This window comes from Halichoerus grypus, chromosome X, assembly GCF_964656455.1.
Source record: "Halichoerus grypus chromosome X, mHalGry1.hap1.1, whole genome shotgun sequence".
In the NCBI taxonomy this organism is placed as follows: Eukaryota; Metazoa; Chordata; class Mammalia; order Carnivora; family Phocidae; genus Halichoerus; species Halichoerus grypus.
Window position 1 is genome coordinate 125,432,812 of NC_135727.1, and position 19,408 is coordinate 125,452,219.

At 50.8% G+C, this 19,408-nt stretch overlaps 1 protein-coding gene across 6 annotated transcripts in view; it reads right to left on the bottom strand.

The window, feature by feature from the left end:
- Positions 1–2,970: 2,970 nt before the first annotated feature.
- SHROOM2 (shroom family member 2) overlaps positions 2,971–19,408 on the bottom strand; it is a 134,974-nt gene continuing 118,536 nt past the window's right edge. For 4 of the 6 annotated variants that reach the window (XM_036092676.2, XM_036092682.2, XM_036092683.2 and 1 more), the window contains 4 exons: positions 16,661–17,185; positions 15,112–15,283; positions 8,639–8,911; positions 2,971–5,769 (listed from right to left, as the gene is read on the bottom strand). In XM_036092676.2, the coding sequence (XP_035948569.2) occupies positions 5,503–5,769; positions 8,639–8,911; positions 15,112–15,283; positions 16,661–17,185 (1,237 nt within the window). In that variant the 3' untranslated portion in view covers positions 2,971–5,502. The remainder of the gene's footprint in view (positions 5,770–8,638; positions 8,912–15,111; positions 15,284–16,660; positions 17,186–19,408) is intronic. The other 2 variants (XM_036092678.2, XM_036092677.2) reach the window with 2 other exon arrangements.

The following is a 19,408-nucleotide window of genomic DNA, read 5'->3' on the forward strand; positions in this document are numbered from 1 at the left end:
AAGCAGATTCCCCGCTGAGCAAGGAGCCCAAAGTGGGACTTGATCCCAGGACCTTGGGATCATGACCTGAGCTGAAGGCAGATGCTTAATGGGCTGATCCATCCAGGTGCCCCCCAACATTGTTAAACAGAAAAATTTCAAAAACTTGATTAGTATAATCCTGTTTCTTAGGAAAAAAAAAAAAAAGGAAAGGAGAGAGAGGAGGAGGGAAGGAGATATGTGAATATATTACCTCACGTAGCAATAAGTCTCTGACAGCTTGAGCATCTTTATCTGCACAGGAAGGAAGATGACCATTCTTGGCACAAAAGGGGATAGAGCAGGTGAAGGGCCTAATTGACTTGCAGGTCTCCTGAGCAAAAAAAAAAAGGAAATCTCACGGCGCTCAGCGATGCACACTGCATGCCCTGTTTTATTTACTTGCTCGTTCAATCCTTGTGTATAAATTAAGTGCTCCCTTGTACCAGGCACTCAGCAGACAAGCACAAATATACACAGTTCCCCACCTTGAGCTTTGAGGGCTTAAGATTTAGTGGGCAAGCGTGTTATGGAAACTTAAACTGGATAAAGTGGAAGAGGCACTGGGGTTAAACACACGTTAGGCAGCCCAGACTTGCTCCATTGGATCCTCTTCACGACAACATACCTGAACTCCACATGTCCCGAGAGGACATGACAAGAGTAGAGAGATACGAGGAAGGGGTCTTTGCATGAGCAAAAGGAAAACCTTGAAAACTGAAAACAAATTTTTTGACTTTTCCATCCTGAAATTGCTTCAGACCTACAAAAACGTGGCGAGCGGCACAGACCTCTCCAGCCTCCACCCAAACTTCCCAAGTGGAAACAGCTTACGTAGTCACGATGCGACGATCAGAAGCCAGAAGTCACCATCCACACAAGTGTACGATCTTGGGACTTGTTCAAACGTCAGCGATCAGGCAGCGGATGTCCTTTCACTGCCGCGGGATGCGTCCTAGGGTCACGCGTGTTCGCTTGCCGGGTTGCCTGTTTTGAATAGATCCTCTATCTTTCATCACCTTGGCCCCCACTTTAAGAAAACTGGTAAGGCTTGGCCTTGTTTTTAAACAATTTCCCTCACTTTGGGTTGGGTTGATGTATTTTTAGCAAGAACACCTCAGAAAGCAAACTGCGTCCTTCTTAGAGTGTGCCACGGACGCCATCCGTGTCCCCCTCCTGCTGCCGTCAGCCACGTGAACACCCCTCGACGTGGTCTTCGCCACTTTGGATAACGCTATCTGGCCAGGCTCGCCTTTGAATTTGATAACCAGGTTTAAGCTAGCCCAGCTCTATGCTTTGGTGAAATCTGGCAAAGACACCGTCACTGCGCTCAGGCATGTGTACCATCTCTTTCCTCTCTGCCTGCCTGTCTCAGGCGGCGCTGAGACGGCCACAAGCATTTTTGGGGCATCTGGTGGGGAGGTAGGAGGTTGCGACTACACAGCTCGGGTTTCATGGGGTGTTCATGTGGGTCACCATGACTCAAGATGCACCACATACAAGAATAAACACACCGTGCGTTGCTTTTCTTCTCTTAACGGGAGATGCGGAAAACACGCTTCCAGGACACCTGTCTTGTAGGGCACAGATCTGTGGCAGTACGGCAGACAGGTCTGAAAATGGAGTGAACGTCTGGCGTCCCCACGTCCCAGACTGGGTCTCAGGGTACCCAAGGTAGCTTCCCCTCAGGAAGTCTGATGGGCCCACAGCAAAGACCACACTGTCACCAGTGTGATTCATCAGCATGAGCACGCAAAACATCGTCATCAGTGGGCCGCGGGACACGGCCACGGGACCGCAGCCTGGCACCACTGTGGCGAGCCATGGCCGCATCTGAGTTGTCCCCAGTTACTCATCTCCCAACTATTTCAGAACTCAGACGAGACAACCTGAAGTAGCCTGGTTAGAGGCCAGAAATACAAACAAGATCTGTGGTATTCATCCACTTTTATAAAAGTCTAACTTACAGATTTTTTCCCATTCTCAGTAAATAATGCACTCTAAGTTTGAAGAATTTTTATTAAAGAGGCCCTCTCCTTCCTGTCTAGCCTTCAGGCCCCACAAACCTGCTCCAGAACAGAAACCTTTCTAATCCTCCCAAGCAAAAGCAATCCTCCTCTCCCTGATGGCTCTGGCAGACTCGTTCAGGGAAGCCACTTCCCCCCAGGTCCAGATGGAGTGAGGAACACACAAGAGCATCCACTTACGCAGCACTTTCCTGAAGCGGGCATGGTCTCTAAGCACATGAACATCGATTAGCTTGCCTGAGCTCCGCAGCCCTTCTCCAATGACAAGGGAGGAAACTCAGAGGCTCAGAGAAGCCAAGCACCTTGCTCCTGTCCATCAGGCGAGGGAGCGGCAGAGGTGGCCTTGCTCTGGGAACCTGGCTTTGGGGTCCAGTGCGCTTTAGTGCTTTTCCATATTACTAGACGCTGGTGTGGGAGATGGAGCTCATCCCTGGCCCCGATTCTTCACACCCTGTATCCACACTCCGCCATGTAACTTCATGGCTCCTCCCACCGAAGAGGTGGGACACATCCCAGAACCGCTCTGAGTTCAGCTGTGGGACTCGCTTTCCCAATGGAAGGTTCGCACGTGTGGTACAACCAGGTCCATGAGAAAATATCTTTGTGTCTGCGTTGGTTCTCTCATGCGCCTGCCACGGACATCCCCAGGCCAGACTGCTGGTCCCGGGAGGAAGATGACAGGCACATGGAGCAGAGAGTATGACGGTCTACAAATCCATGAGCTACAGAGATCCTTTACCGCACAATGCAGTTTCACAGCTGCCTGTCCCACAGCAGAACCGTGGCAACGTCTATGGCTACAATGACATACAGTGACACACGTACAAATAATCAATCCCGCAATTTATCCGGATTTGACATATGGTGAGGACAGTCTGATTACTTAAAAAAAGATGTAACATAGGTAAATCAGAGACATGCTCCATTCACTCAAAGACACTATTTATTTTGCTAAAGTCAAGCAGGACGATGTGCTGAGAGGTAAGTGGTAAGCGTTGAGCATGAAATATGTACACATTTTCCACAGTGGAAGGCAGGATAAAAGCCACAGCAACGCCCCTGACCGACATCTCGCGATACAGAGCATTCCAGAGCTGAGCTATGACAGAGGGGGCAGGAGTCAGCCGCCACCTAAGAATGCCAAGGGCAGAACATTAGCACCAGATTGTTGTAGTATGCAATAATACAGCTATAGACAAAGTTATGTACATCGACTCACTGCAATCTTTGGGTCCCCGCTAACCAGATGTTGAAGAGGCAAACAGGGGAAGGGCACAGGACAGTAACGGTGACATGTGCTTCGCTGAAAGGGTAGTAGAGCTCTATATATTGCTATGTATAAGAGAATGTCCTCCAAAGACCTCAAAAGGCTGGATACAGACACATTAATTCTATTATTCACATTTTACATATTTATCATCAAAATGATTCACAATACTGTATTTGAGGGGAAAGAATCACAGATAAAAGCTTTGTCTAAAATCAAAAGCAAAATGCACTCAAATTACTGTGGTTGTCCCCCTGGGGGAGAATGATGGAGGTCCGTGGACAGCCAGCTTCACCTTTTCTGAAGTGACCAGTTTTCACAGCAAGGGGCTACACCAGGAGGGAAGGAGGACACCTCACTCGCAGCATGGGGATTTTTCAAGTCAGAAATAGCTTAATTCAATAGGAATGACAACTTGTGAAAAGGCATTTATCTTTTTGGCATGGGTGGGTTTGCCAAAAAGAGTGTTTATTGCCTGCATTACTGAAGCCTGCCAGTTTGGACCCCTCTATGGGGGGCACAGACACCCATGCTGTGGCTCAGGAGTCCAGCTCACCCCCCTCTGGCTCAGGAAGTATAGACACCAGTCAGTTAAGACATTGCTGCGCACGTGTGTTTTGGTAAGGCAATGGTCAGTGCTGACAAAGGGACGTCTCCCCACCTGTTGGAAAACTTCTATGGCAATACGGGGAAAACGAGGATCTAAAAGATCCCTCAATCAAACAAATATCCGGATATCACCTCAACATGAAGTTATCCAAGGGGTTCTCCTGCCATTTACCAGGCACTGAATCAGATGAGCATTTGTAAGCAGCACACCGGGTCTGCAACGACGTAGATAAAACATACGTTATAACCAAGCCATCGGTGGTTGAACATCTTTCCGCGTGCCGATTTGCCATGCGTACATATATCCTCTTTGGTGAAGCGCCAAGTTAAGTCTCTTGCCCACGTTCTAACTGGGCTGTTTGTTCTCTTACTGTGGAGTTCTGTAAGTTCTTTATATAGATCCTTTGTCACATATGTGATTGGCAAATCTTTTCTCCCAGTCTGTGACTTGTCCACTGGAAATGGACAGCATGACAGTGTTTTCTTAGTGAATAGACTTCCATTAGAATCTTGCCATTTCAACCAGTAAAAAGGGCACAGAATCTATAAACTCTGTGGCTGAAGAAGATCAGGTTTAGGGGTTGTAGAGTCCATAGGACCTCTGAAAAACCAGAGGAAAGGTTCTTACAAGTAAATGGACTGTAACCCTTATGGCCTGGTAGCAGATTTAAAGAGACAAATAGCCAATGATCATTAAAAACCCTATGCACACTGAATAAGTGTTCTGGGGATAAAGTAACTTCGGAAATCTGCTATTGCTCTCAGGAAACATGTCTAGCAAGCACATCACACTACTGGACACACTATGAACCGAGTTAATTTCACTTTGCAGGGAAACACCCCTTGAACCGTGATACCAGTACTAAAGCTATTTGTTTTGTGCGTGTGTTTTAAAGCATGCACACTCTTTGTGTAAGTGGCGATTTTAGAATGAGTGAACCCAACACGTAGGTTGTTCGTTTCACAGTTGGTTTTTCACCAGTCGGAAACGATTCACCTTTCCAAAATGTTAACACATGAGCATCACAGATCATCGTGGTTTTTGCTGGGGGACAACGAAGGAGGGACAACGAATGGTCCACACCATCGGACGAACAGGGAGAACACGTGGCAGCCCATGCTTTGGATGAATCACAGGACAAGACGTGCGCCAGGGTTTCCCCTTTCATGCACCTTACAGACTCGCTCGGCTTCCTTCCCGAGCGGTTGCTTCAGGATGTGAAGATGGGAGGAAGGGCAGACCTACCCGTGAAAACGACCCCGTGCATGCACCACGCGACCAGAGCCCACAGTCTAGACTGCGCCGAGTCGCCGTCCACCGGAGCCCACTGCCACGTGCGCTAACTTGCAAAGGAAAAATGGCTAACGGTGACACATTCTGCTCCGCATTCAGAAGGGAAACTAAAAAATTAAATAAACCATCGCAAACACACACGGAAGTTATTGCTTTCCTAACAGCCATTTTGCTACCGGAGGATTTGCGCTACAGGAGATTATAAATACAGGCTGGGGTTTCTACTTGCATCCTCAGGAACAGAGCTCCCAGGGCCAGTCTCTGTCCCCTGCCAGGGAGGGCCCCTCTTATTTGCCTCTTTCGGGCTGAAGGCTGTCGAACAAGCACTTCAGCTGCTCTTCGCCCAGGTGTATCTTATCTTCCAGTTCCCGCTGCTCGATGATGAGGGCGGACTTCATCTTCACAAAATGCTCATAGTCTGCCAGGCTCTCCTCGCTGAGGTAGGTGGCCAGGATGTCGAACACGATGCGCTCCCGGCGGTCCAGGTTCTCCTTCAGTTCCTTGGCGTCCTCGTGCTGCTGGATGAGCACCCGCTGCTTCTCGAGCAGCGACTGCTGTGGAGAGAGAGAGCGAAACGAGCCCGTTGAGGAGCAGGGCTACGGCAAGAGCTGCGGCCACCAGCTCCACAATGCTGGCAGGTCCTGGGACGCCGAAGTCAGGGCCCAGAGATCCCATGGCGTCCACACGGGAATACCTGGGGCGGGGACGGAGCGCACTCGGTGGCCCCAGCCCTCCCGTAAGCGCTCCCAGGCTTGTCCCGCTTCTACTTGTTCCCAGCGGCCTTGGCCTTGAAGGGCTCAGAGAAACAGCCGTGATGGGAAGAGCAGTCCAGCCACAGACAACTACAGACTTTCGAGAAGCTCGAAAGGTGTACAGGACTTAGGGATCCCAGGTGGGTCAGAGACATGTCTGTGACAAGACTTCGGGGAAGTCGGCAAAAGGAATAGATTCTAAAGAACCTCCAGAGCAGGATTCCTAAACCCTTCTGGCAGGAAGAAGAGCCTCTGGGCAAACTTGCAGAACCCAGGTGAGGGAGCGAGGACAGGCAGAAGAGATGCAGGGCGATGGGGGAGACTCCCTGACTCCTTACAAACGTCCTGCCCTGGGGCGGGGCACAGACAACCCCAGTCCCCAAACGTGGCACTCAGAGTCATTCTCTGCCTACAAAATACACACCGAACTGTCCCGACCATCTCCGAGTTTAATGAAAACTAAGAAAGGAAGAGCTGAACGCACGAAATGTCTTCCAGTCGTCAGCTGGGGGTTCGTGTCCTCGGTGTGACCTTCACCTGGGCACCCGGACAGCCACTCTGGTGTTCCACCACTCTGCAAGTTGGCCACGGACAGTTACCGACAGCCACGCGTGAGCATCTAGGACACGGCGGCGCTTTGCAAAACGCCCACGCGCAGGAAGAGCGCTGTTGATGTGCGGCTTTCCAGGACGTACCCGGGACCACACCGCCGTGCGGGGCATCCTGCCCACCCCCGCGGGACACCTCCATCTCCACGTCAAACTAACAGACGCGGAAAGAGGGGAGGCAAAGCAAATTTGTTCCAATGCAAAGGAAAACAGATGTTAACGGATTCTAGAAGTCCGCCTGGGCTGTTAAAATCAGTTGGGCTGACTGGTGACAGGAAGCTGCAGAGATTGCGGGGAGGACCAGATGTGTCTGCTTCAGCCCGCGTATTCATTTTCTATCTGGAAAGATGGAGGGAGCCTTATAAAACCTCCCTCTGTTGTCTTTTAACTGGCTACCATGTCCGCCTCTGAAAACCTTAGCTTCCCCAAGCTGCGACTGCCTGACAGACTCCCCTCCAGTGGCAGCTATGCTGGACACGGGACCACTGTACTGCACCTGGCCGTGGCAATGAGACACCGCATTCGGAGGGACCCCCAGGATGTGGTGAGGGCCACCAATGTACGATACCTACAGTCTGGTATCCAGGAGGACCACGGGCATGGTCCTTACTGTTGTGACTCCTTCTAGCATCCCCTCAATTTTTTTTTTAAAAGATTTTATTTATTTATTTGAGAGAAAGAGAGAGCATGAGCAGGGGGAGGAGCAGGGGGAGGGGCAGAGGGAGAGGGAGAAGCAGGCTCCCCGCTGAACAGGGAGCCCGATGTGGGACTTGATCCCAGGACCCTGAGATCATGACCTGAGCTGAAGGCAGACGCTTAACCAACTAAGCCACCCAGGCGCCCCTATCATCCCTAAATTCTAAATAGTCTCTGTCCGTTGCACACAAAGAGAGGGAAAGATGGATTAAAGATGGGCTGAGCTGCAAAGACCATACTACTTTTTCCCTTAAATCAATACTTGAGAATATGCCAGTTACATATAAATAAATCTCTCTTTCCTGTTCATGTTATTTTCCTCTTTTCAGATATACCTGGCAAAGATGGGGAAAACAGCCATATGGAATCTGAACATCACCCAAGGGTCCCAGTTATTTCTTAAATGCTTATATAGTATGTTCAAATGGTAGTTACTTAGCTAAGCACAGAACTACATCGGTCTGAAAGGCACACTCTAGAAGATTTATGTGGCCGACACCACTCTCACGTGGAGTAAGGGAGAGGGGTGCCTCTTCTGCTCCCCTTTCAGAGAAGCCAAGGAGTCTTATTAATAATAAAGATGATTGTTTGATGGCCTACTCACTGAATCAAACTCAACGTTTTGCTGATATCTGACCCAGGAAGGAAAGCCAATGAGGCATATATGACTTCCCGTATTTTGCACGTGAAAAACCGAAACGTAAACCCACTAAGAGACATGTTCCAAGCTGCACACCTCAAGAAAGGGAGAAAAGGGGGACAGCTGGGTGGCTCAGTCGTTAGGCGTCTGCCTTCGGCTCAGGTCATGATTCCAGGGTCCTGGGATCGAGCCCCGCATCGGGCTCCCTGCTCTGCGGGAAGCCTGCTTCTCCCTCTGCCTGAGCTCCCCGTGCTTGTGCTCTCTCTCTCTCTGATAAATAAATAAAATCTTAAAAAAAAAGAAAGGGAGAAAAGGCAGACAAGTCCTTCGGCTCCTTCCAGACTGCCATGTGCACCCCTGTTAAAAGCAGCAACAACACTGAACTCCACGATCACTGAGTGCTTGTAATCTGTCAGAGTAGCCGAGCGCCACTTCCACGTAGTCAAGTGAAAAAGACAATTTCTGAGGAAGAGACCGTTACTAGTAAGGATCACTGGGAACGGATGAAAAGATGTCACAAGGAACCCCCAGTTCTTCCCAAACATCACAGCAGCCCCGCCGTCCAATGACAACGGTGCTCGAGGCCCCGTGCGCCCCGCCAGCACCTGTTTGTGTCCGTTCCCTGAAAAGAGATGGAGAGCTCTGGACGGGCTGCCTAGGAGCTGTGCGAGGCTTCACGGTGTGAACTCACAACACCCCGCGCACGACCTTCCCACGCTGTACCTACCCGGTCACCAGGAGAAGTACTGTCGTCCAAATTATTGAGGGCATTTTCCACACGGGCCAGGCGGCCGGACAGCGACAGCAGAAGGTTCACCACTTTGTCCAGGTCCCCAATGAACATCCGGAACTTGTCAAACTCATTGGGTTTGCAGACATCTTTGGCAATGGCCTCCACCTCATCCCCAAGTGCACTGTTGGCCTGGATGTCCTCCAGCAGGCTCTCCCGGGCCTCCCGAAGCACCTGCAGCTTGCGACTGATGCTCTCGATGAGCTCCTGCTGTGGGGACACAGGGTGGTGTGCAAACGCTCATTAGGGTGGCCCCAACCCGGCCCGTCTAGCCGCTGCGGCAGACCCTGTGGTCTCACTTAAGGGACCTGCGTGGAATTCAGCTGAACTGGGTAAGACTTTACCTTGCATCAAACAATAGAGGATTTATAAGACCAGGGGAAGGATAACTCCTGGTGACATCACTGGCATTTAATTGAGAAATAAAACAAAACACCCTGTTCTCATCCTGTTAGTATCCTAGAAGACAGTGCAGGAGTTGGCCCTCCGGGGCTACTCACAGTAAAACCTCATTTCACCCTTTACCTCTGCCAGGAATCTCAGGGCCCACGTGACACTTTGTGCTTCATACTTTGGAACTTCCCAATTTATTTATTTTTTTAAGATTTTATTTATTTATTTGAGAGAGAGGGAGAGAGAGACACAGACTCCTCACTGAGCAGGGAGCCCGAAGTGGGACTTGATCCCAGGACCCCAGGATCATGACCTGAGCTGAAGGCAGACGCTTAACTGACTGAGCTACCCAGGTGCCCCTGGAATTTTCCCATTTAAAGACTCACATGTACAAAAGCTACTGAGTCTCATGCCCGGTACTGAATTCCATGATTAAAAAGTATGTTCTACATAGAGCAAGCAGTAAAAGTTAAAACAAATAAAACAAATTAAAAGTCCTTTAGAGAAACCTGACTTGAATATCACCAAAGTGCAAATAAGTTACTCATTTTTTTTAATATGGCAAAATCTACAGAAGACAACTGATCATTTTACCGATTTTTAAGTGTACTGCTCTGTGGCATTAAGTACGTCCACGTGGTTGTGCAAACATCACCACTAGAACTTTGTCATGTTCCCCAACTGAAGCTCTATTCAATACGAACTCCCCACTCTCCTCTCCCACCGGCCCTTTAAATGATTAGTTTTTAAAGGGCAAACATAAAAACTAAAACATATACATCGGCCGCCCACCTAAAGTGATGCGGCGCCACATGGTCTGACATGAATGGCAAAGATATCCACCTCCTGTTACATATGGGAAGAATTACAGGGATGGCTCTCAGGGAGAACCACGGGTGAGCCCTGCCCAGGAAAAACCACTGGCTGACGATCACGGACATCTCTCTGCCATTAGGTCCACCCGGAGCAGAACCAATGGGTTGTTCGCCCCCACCTGGTGAGTTCCAAAGAGCCAACGTGATGCCAGCACTCCGCTGGGCCAGCCCCCAAAAGAGACTGAAAACCGACAGCGCGCAGGTGCACTGACCCGAATGAAGATGGTATCATTTGAACACTCAAGTCCAATCAGGACTTTTAGCTCACTCTGCTGTAACAAGCAACGCTATATAAAGCGGACCTATGGAAGTCACCCGTGCCGCTGTCCCTTGTCCCAGGGCAGTTTACAAACTCCGACCCCAGAGGGAGCCTACAGAGCCTGCGGGAGAGAAGGCACATGCCCGGAGGGAGCAAAGTCTCCTGACGCTCTCCAGGACCATGTCCACAGCTCCATGGGGAACAGAAACCCCCACCTCGAGGACTGATGTGAACACTGAATGAAATCCCTGCACGTGGCCGCAGCCCAGCAGCCCCCAGTGGGTGCCCCGTACTCAGCAGGCATCAGCAATACTGGGAGTGAGCGGCGAGAAGCTGCCCTGATTGAACACTCAACGGTCAGGTCCAGACCGCCTGTCCCAATAACTATTTAGGTGGGCAAAGTCCAACCGCGGCGGGAAAGACGCTGAACCACGAGCATAGCACGGCATGCTTTGTAGGAGCTGATCACGTGGTAGCTCTGTCTCAGGACGAGGCACTGACGGAGAATCTCCATCTAGCATTTATGGGTCCACACAAATACACAAAAATAAGCCCACAGATCCGAAAGCCATGGCCTTTCCTCAGGGCTGCTCAGGAAGTTAAGGCATTTTCTTCCCTCAGTCAGTTAAAACCGTGCGTGTCTACCATTTCGTTGATGTTTTCTCTGAGTGTGGGAGTCTGAGTGTGCTCACGCTTGCGTATCTGTGTCCCTACCTATCCGGCGAGAAGCTTTAAATCAACTTTGAATCCCACAGCTAAGATGGCTTTTTTGCACATATTCGTTACTTGAGGGAGAAAAAGAAAACAGAGTATAGGGATGGAGAACTTTCCAAATTCTTGCCTGAAGCCAATCCTAACCTGAATGAATACCTCAAGCAATTTAGAGGATTGTGGATGTATGAGGCCTGGCCGGTGTTACTGGTAATTCTTCGGTGTCATTATTCTTCAGCAATTATCGTAACGAAGATTTCATGCCAATGCATGAAAACGTGCCTTCAAACCTGCAGTATCAGCTGAGCTAACTTGAAACTGGGCGTTCTGGAAGGAGCCCAAATTCCTTTGATTGCTTTATAGGTCCTGCATAAGTTTTTATTAGAAAGACCCTCCCCTTCTTCCTTAAAGGGCCATTATAAGCAGCACAGACATTGACTGAATTCAAAGATCTTGGGATGAGGCCTGGCCCCGGCAGCACAGGAAATAATCACTCTCAGCCCCAGCCTCGGTGCAGAAGGCCTCACGCGCCACATCAGATGAGCCTCACGCAAGCCCACCTGCTTCCGTTTTGCAGCCCGTGGCATTCGGGGAGGCCTGGGCCGAGAGCGACTGGTGGCAGAGACCAGCCCCCAGGGCTCACAGCAGGTGCAACGCTGCTTCTTACCTCTGTTCAGGTGGCCCCAGACACCTAACTTTTGTCCCACTCCGTGGGAAAATGAGGTCTTTCCTCTCTGGGCCTTGCGCCCACCTCTTGGGTCCAGGGAGAAACCGTAACCCTGAGATTCTAGACGGTGACCAATGAGTGTGTTTGGTTCTCCTGAAGAACCTCATAACTCCACCAGGGCACTTTCTGAGCAGAGTCTGCCTGAGCCACCCCAGATACAAAAACGTATTCATCAGTCTTCCCAGCATAATGCTTCCAACCAGACACCAGAATGCTCTCACTGCTTGCCTGCACGGGGCCTTCCGTTCTCTCTTGCCTGTGTCCTTAGTCTTCTAAAACTCGGGCTCACCCGCTTCGGCACTTGGCTCTGTGAGCACACAGGGATGCTGTGACCATGACAGCCGAGGCCCCTCGGGGAATGTCCGGCACACAGCGGACTCGGGGTCATGGCCCGCCTGCACCTCCTCCTTTCCCCTGTGCACACGTCGCACAACCACATGACATAGTATACTTGTGTGTCCTGGAAGGAAGGCTGCAAACACGGCAGCAATCGCCTTTGTCAAACCAAGCCGAAAAGCGGGATTCCCGAGTCACTAACACGGCGCAGAACTGTGATTTCTAGCACTTGCCATCTACGGTGTAATCGCTCGACAGGTGCATGTTGAGCAAAATATGTCGGTCCACTTAAGAGTTTAGTCACGGGGGGTGGGCGGGGCGGGCACACTGTCAGGAGGCAAGTTCACAGGGATTCACCTCTCTCTCTTTTAAAAATATTTTTTATTTATTTATTTGAGAGACAGAGAGCATCAGCAGGAGGAGGCGCAAAGGGAGAGGGAGAAGCAGGCTCCCCATTGAGCAGGGAACCCCATGTGGGGCTCGATCCCAGGACCCTGAGATCATGACCTGAGCCGAAGGCAGACGCCCAGTCGACTGAGCCACCCAAGTACCCCACAGGGACTCAGCTGAATCCCAAAGCAGCCATCTGAGGGGAAGCGGTGCCCCAGCATCTTGTGCCTCCCAAAAGCAAAACGAGAAAGTGCCACAGAGATGAAGGGAGCCCCTCAAATTCATCATAGCACGAGGAACAAGGGCACATCGTAAAGCGCACAGTCATCTACGTCTACGACCAGGACTGAATTAGAACTGTGCAAAGTGTACATTATTCTTCTAGTTTTATGAGAGGAACTAAAACCATTTTTGATTCTTTATTTAAAAAACAACAACATCAACCACAACAGAAAATGCAATCCTAAGCCAGGACCAAAATGCTTAATCTTCCATTTCCTTCAATTCCTTGAACCAAAAAGCTACTGTTTCCCAAACTGAAAGTAATTTTCTTTTGTGCATGGGTCACGATATTTCTTCTATTATATCTGAAATCAACCCGTGGTATTTTTTAAACCACTAACGATACAAGCAGACTTCCAGCAAAATCTTTTGCAAAGATTTTTGTTAAAAAAAAAAAATAAATAAATAAGTGTTTTTTATGGAAGTCCTTTTCCAAAGTGCTGAGCATATGGAAAACATTAACAAAATGCTGGTTCCCTCCTTTCCTTTTCCTACTACTAGACAGGCTCAAGCCTTGGGAATAAACAGTACATGGTCCCCTCTGAGACAGACTTTCTTTCGCAAGTCCCTCATCCCTTTAATGCTATTTTTTTTATTTTTAATTTAATTTATTTTAATTTAAATTTTTATTTTATTTAATGCCATTTTATTTATTTATTTATTTATTTATTTATTTATTTATTTATTTATTTATTTTTTAAAGATTTTATTTATTTATTTGAGAGAGAGAATGAGAGACAGAGAGCACGAGAGGGAAGAGGGTCAGAGGGAGAAGCAGACCCCCCGCTGAGCAGGGAGCCCGATGTGGGACTCGATCCTGGGACTCCAGGATCATGACCTGAGCCGAAGGCAGTCGCTTAACCAACTGAGCCACCCAGGCGCCCCGCCATTTTATTTATTTTTAAGTTTTCCTAGAAAAACAGGTAACCCCCTAGACGGCACAGGTCTGGCATGCTGACATGCCACGAAGATCCAACGCTAATATGGCAGTGATGACATTGATACTGTAGCAGTAATTCTGTCCCTAGCACAACCTCGGGGCGCCCACTAGTCCCTGACCTCATTCCGACTTCATCGCCCATCCTCCATTCCTCGTCCACACAGCTCCCACCACTGGCCCCTGCTGCTTCTCCAACATGTCGTGAGGCTCCAACCTCAGGACCTTAGCACTGGCAGGCCCCTCTCCCTGCAGCGCACCCAGGCACCCACGCGGCTTACCCTTCAACACACCACCCTGCTCGCGTTCAGTCATCACCTCATCCGGGCCCGCTATAATCACACTCCTTTGTTTCGCTCCATTCCTTCATCGTGTTTTAATTCTCTTACCGTGCAAGGTACTACGCTAAGGGTTGGCAGACTCCTTCCGTAAAGGGCCAGACAGTGAAGACCTTCGAGTCTACAGGGCCGCACGGTCAGGGGCGACCACTCAAGTCTGCTGCTGAGGTGTAAAAGTCACCAGGGCGCACAGATGAGCGGATCAGTGTGGCTGTGTTTCCATAAAAGGTCTTTTATCAAAGCAGGTGGTGGGCCACGTCTGGTCCGCAGGCTGTATGTAGTGAGCTGACCGTGTATTGTATACGTGTTTTTGTGTTGGCTGAATGTAAGCTCCCGCTCAGGGAAGGCAGGGAGAACATGTGAGTTGCTAGAGGTCATACAATTAAGTCCCTAGAGTTTACTGTTATTTATCTTTTAAAAGACTTTATTTATTTGAGAGAGAGAGAGCAAGTGAGCACGAGTGTGCACCCTAGTCCCTAGATTTTAAATGGGATAGAAGGGACATATCATATGAACTTTTTGAATGAGAATGGTCCCCACTTAATATGACCTTGGATCTTACTATACAAAAATGGTAAAGAGGGGTGCCTGGGTGGCTCAGACGGTCAAGTGTCTGCCTTCAGCTCAGGTCACGATCACAGGGTCAGGGGATCGAGTCCTGTGTCGGGCTCCCTGCTCAGCGGGAAATCTGCTCCTCTCTCTGCCCCTCCTCCGTCTCCAGCTCTAAGTAAATAAATAAGATCTTAGGGGCGCCTGGGTGGCTCAGTCGGTGAAGCGTCTGCCTTCGGCTCAAGTCATGGTCCCAGGATCCTGGGATCGAGTCCCGCATCGGGCTCCCTGCTCAACGGGGAGTCTCCTTCTCCCTCTCCCACTCCTCCTGCTTGTGTTCCCTCACTTGCTCACGCTCTCTCACTCAAAATAAATGAAATCTTAAAAAAAAAAAAAATCTTAAAAAAAAAAAAAAAAAAAGACGGTAAGGAGACCGTGAGGGAAAAGGCCCAATTGTGGAACAACTTAGTCACGAAGGGCTTACTACTGCTGCCCCAAATGTCACTGTCCCGCAGAAAAGCTGAACACAAACGCCTGCGGACAGGTGGCGCGGGGCCCATGCTGCCCCTTGCCGGCCTCCGAGCACGCCGTCATTGACAACGGGCTTTCCTACCTTCTTCACCGACAGGTCGTGGTCCAAGTCACTCCCCGAGTCGTCCTCTGGGTCCTGCTGCTGCTGCAGGTCCTTCATCTTAATCAGCAGCTCTGCCTTGGGGGCCGACGTGCTGTAGTAGGTCGAGTTGGTGGCGAGGGACATGGCCACCGGCACGGCCGGCTCCTCTCTCCTGGGGAACAAGGTCAGAACTTGAATCGGCCGTGACTCCATGCCCAGACGCCTCCTTCCAGCCCACGGCCTGCTCTGTGACAAGCAAACGGTGGGGCCAACACCAGGACAACAGCCAGGGGCAAGAGACAGCCACAGGGGGCAGGGGAGTAGGTGACAGTGTTAGATCTAAAAAATGTGTCGCCAAATGGATACTCCTCAAGTCTGCGGAATACAGTTTTTTAAAAAGGGGAAAAGGTCAAGTAAGCAGGGATGTCTAAAAATCTCCCCCTGGGGGGCGCCTGGGTGGCTCAGTCGTTAAGCGTCTGCCTTCAGCTCAGGTCATGATCCCAGAGTCCTGGGATCGAGCCCCGCATCGGGCTCCCTGCTCAGCGGGAAGCCTGCTTCTCCCTCTCCCACTCCCCCTGCTTGTGTTCCTGCTCTCGCTATGTCTCTCTCTGTCATATAAATAAATAAAATCTTTAAAAAAAAAATAAAAAATAAAAAATAAAAAATAAAAATCTCCCCCTGGGAGGGAACGGAGTAGAGGGAGAGCTTTCGCCGGGAGCCTGAGGTCCACAAGGAGTACGTGCACACAGGCTACCTGTAAGGGAGGCCTCGAGGCCCCAGATGCAACCTGCACCTTTCTACCTGCCGCCACGTCCGCGCCCCCTGGCTCGGGTCCGCCTCGCCCCCGTTGCCCTTCTGTGCCGCATTTGACTGGCGCTCCCACCTACTGTCCGTGAAGGGTGCTTACGGAGACAGCGGACACCGCAGGACAGATGCGACCACACAGGCCCGGGCAGGCAGCCCGTGAATGAGACAGGCTGCAAAGCACAGTCTAGCCGCCCATGGCTATGCACCCACTCACTGTGCTCCATAACCAGGAGCACAGAGCCTCCTTCGTAAGCACGGACGGACATCCGGGGCCTTCTCTGCTATGGGGCCTCCTGGGCTCGGTAGGCTGTCGAAAGCCTCCCCGGTCTCCACCCACAGGATGCCGGCAGCACCTCCCAGGTGTGACAACTAAACACGTTCTGGACATTGCCAACTGTCCCCTGGGGGGAGACAGTGGCCCAGCTGAGAAAGGAGCCTGTGGGCATCACCCTGAACCACATGGGCCTCAAGCTAAGAATGCGCAGGAACTGTGGTATTTTCACATCTTTCCAGGCCCCCAAGGTGGCATCTGCAGGATCGGGCCTCAGTGGCTCTTTTGGGAGGGTCCCAAAACAGCCAACATGGGCTACAAGCACTGGGCAGTGCTTATGAAAACGTGCCCCCGAGAAGCCATCGTGAAAACAGATCCGTGGACCAGCCCCTTGCCCCCTGAAGCCTGAGAGCTGCGGAGAGGGCAGAAGCACGCTCAGCCAGCTGCAGAATGGAAGGCAGCCTTACTCACTTCTCCTCCGTGCTTCTCGGAGACGGGACTTTGGGGAGCAGCTTCCGGCGCTGCTGAGCTTCTTCCAGCAGGTGCTCGTCTTTGGGGAAGATGCCCTCCATGAGGTCCATGGTGGTTCTGATCTTCACACTGGGGTCCAGGATATCGGCCAGGGACCTGTCCTTGCCCACAATCTCCCGGGCCAGCTCTTCCGACTTCAGGTCTTCGGCTGTCCTCTCCTTGGCCTTCACGTAGCTGAGGCCGGGAGGAGAGGCCCCGCCATCCTTGGTGCCGGGCACTGGGGCGCTGGGGCGCTGGGGCTCGGGCTCGGCTCCCTGGCGGGAGTACAGGCAGAAGCGCGAGTAGGACTGCTCGGACGTGCTGAGCGTCTTGATCTGGTCTTTCTCCAGCCCGCTGGGCAGTGCGGGCAGCTCGGCGGTGCGGGTCAGGCCCTGGCGGCTCTCCTTCTCAGGCTGGCTCTCCGAGTGCACGATCTTGATGGGCACCATCTTCACCGTGGTGTTGTTGTCCATCACCCACTCAATTCTGGAAAGACAAGAGCCGTGTGCTGAAAACACCAAGTGAGCCCCCTTACGGACTGCTACCCGGGACAGAAACCGGCCGGTCCCTCGCCTGCCCTGACGGCTGGGGGACGTGCGGCCACCGCAGTGGAGGGAGAACCTCTATGATCCCACGACCCAGGACGGGGAATGGAGGTGGAGGAGGCCCCGTTTCCTGACCTCGAGCATCTGGGCACCTTCCAATTTTCAAAGTCACCCACATACCTACAGACACCTGAGGCTGGATCCCCGGGCTTACTGACTGAGAGGTGGATGGTTGAGCACTTGTTTTCATGCCGGTCGTCATGCACACGTTCACAAGCCCCGCTCAGTAACGTTATCTTTGGGCGGGGAAACCTGCGACAGATAGGCCTCTCTAACGGAACTGTCATTACAGTCTCAAAGCAGGGCCAGCACACACCCACAGGGGCCCGCGTGGTTCTGGGGCCGCGGGAGGACTTCCCTACAGAGCGGCTATGTTTTGAGTGGACACTGAGCACCACGCATCCGCTGGCCCCAATCTGAAGCTTCCTCACGTGCTGTATGCACCGCCTGTCACCCTCCACCTGCCTTCCACCACTTCAAGCCACCCTTCACACGGCTTCTCAAACCAGCCACACAAGGATCTGGCAGCAAACACAGGGCACACTGCTTCTGCATTAGTTTAAGTGACTCACTGAGGACACACTTTTCCTTAAAAAAAAAAGACAGGGTTGGCACCTGGGTGGCTCAGTCAGTTAAGCGCTTGACTCTTGATCTCAGCTCAGGTCTTGATCTCAGGGTTATGAGTTCAAGTCCCACATTGGGCTCCATATTGGGTGTGGAGCTTGCTTTAAAAAAGGCGGGCGGGCACCTGGGTGGCTCAGTTGGTTGAGCGTCTGACTCTTGATTCAGCTCAGGTCATGATCTCAGGGTCGTGATACTGAGCCCCACGTGGGGCTCTGCGCTGGGTGTGGAGCCTGCTTAAGATTTTCTCTCTCTCTCTCCCTCCCCTGCCCCTCCCTGTCCCCCGCTCGCACATGCTCTCTCTCTAAATAAAAAAAAAAAAACACAAAAAACAAACAAAAACAAAAAGAAAAGAAAACAATTAATAAAGAAGGTTTCGCAGTGAAAGGAGCTGGGGAGGACCCACACGGAAGAGAGACAACATGGAACTGGTCGGTGTGATGGGGCTTCATGCAGGATACCCTGAATGCCGCTTGGTGCCCTCAGCTACACCTTGCCGGACCACACCCAGGGACCCTGTGGGACCAGGGCCACCGGGACAAAACTGTTTCAAGTTATTTTTTAAAGGACATATTGGAGAAAGAGAGCCATCTGCTGGTGCCCACAAGGGAAGGAAAAAACAAGTCAAAATCATGAAGCCAAAGTCCCACACCTGTTTCTAACTTAGTGGGCTAAGATCACTTCTACAACGTGACCCTAATGGACCGAATTTTGTGCAGCACAAGGAACGCTCCAGTGCTCTAAATTAAATGCTTTTCTTTGCCTCGTATCTGGCAGCGGGGAACACAGTATGTTTTCTTCCCTGTTCACTGTGCTGCACCGGCTAAAATAATTTTGTATTCTCTTCTCTCCTCCAGTAGAAATCATTAGATGTTTTATCTAGGTATTCATGTACAGTCCTCGCCTAATGCCTTCTTTGTGAATAAATTTTAAAAGGCCAGCTCTGTAGAAAATACCATTTACGTGTGCTAAACTCCAGAAGGAAACTTTTGGTATCTTATCTAAGCAAAGACAGAGAGAAAAGAACCCCCTCTTCATTCCTTTCATTCCACACTTAGAAGAAACCTGGACCACCTATTACCGAATTTTATTTATTTATTTATTTATTTATGTATTTATTTAATCACCAGACATTACATCATTAGTTTTTGATGTAGTGCTCCATGATTCATTGTTTGCGTATAACACCCAGTGCTCCATGCAATACGTACCCTCTTTTTTTTTTTTTAAAGATTTTATTTATTTATTTGACAGAGAGAGACACAGCGAGAGAGGGAACACAGGCAGGGGGAGTGGGAGAGGGAGAAGCAGGCTTCCCGCGGAGCAGGGAGCCCGATGCGGGGCTCGATCCCAGGACCCTGGGATCATGACCCGAGCCGAAGGCAGACGCTTAACAGCTGAGCCACCCAGGCGCCCCAATACGTGCCCTTTTTAATACCCATCACCAGGCTAATCCATCCCCCCACCCTGAATTTTTTTTTTT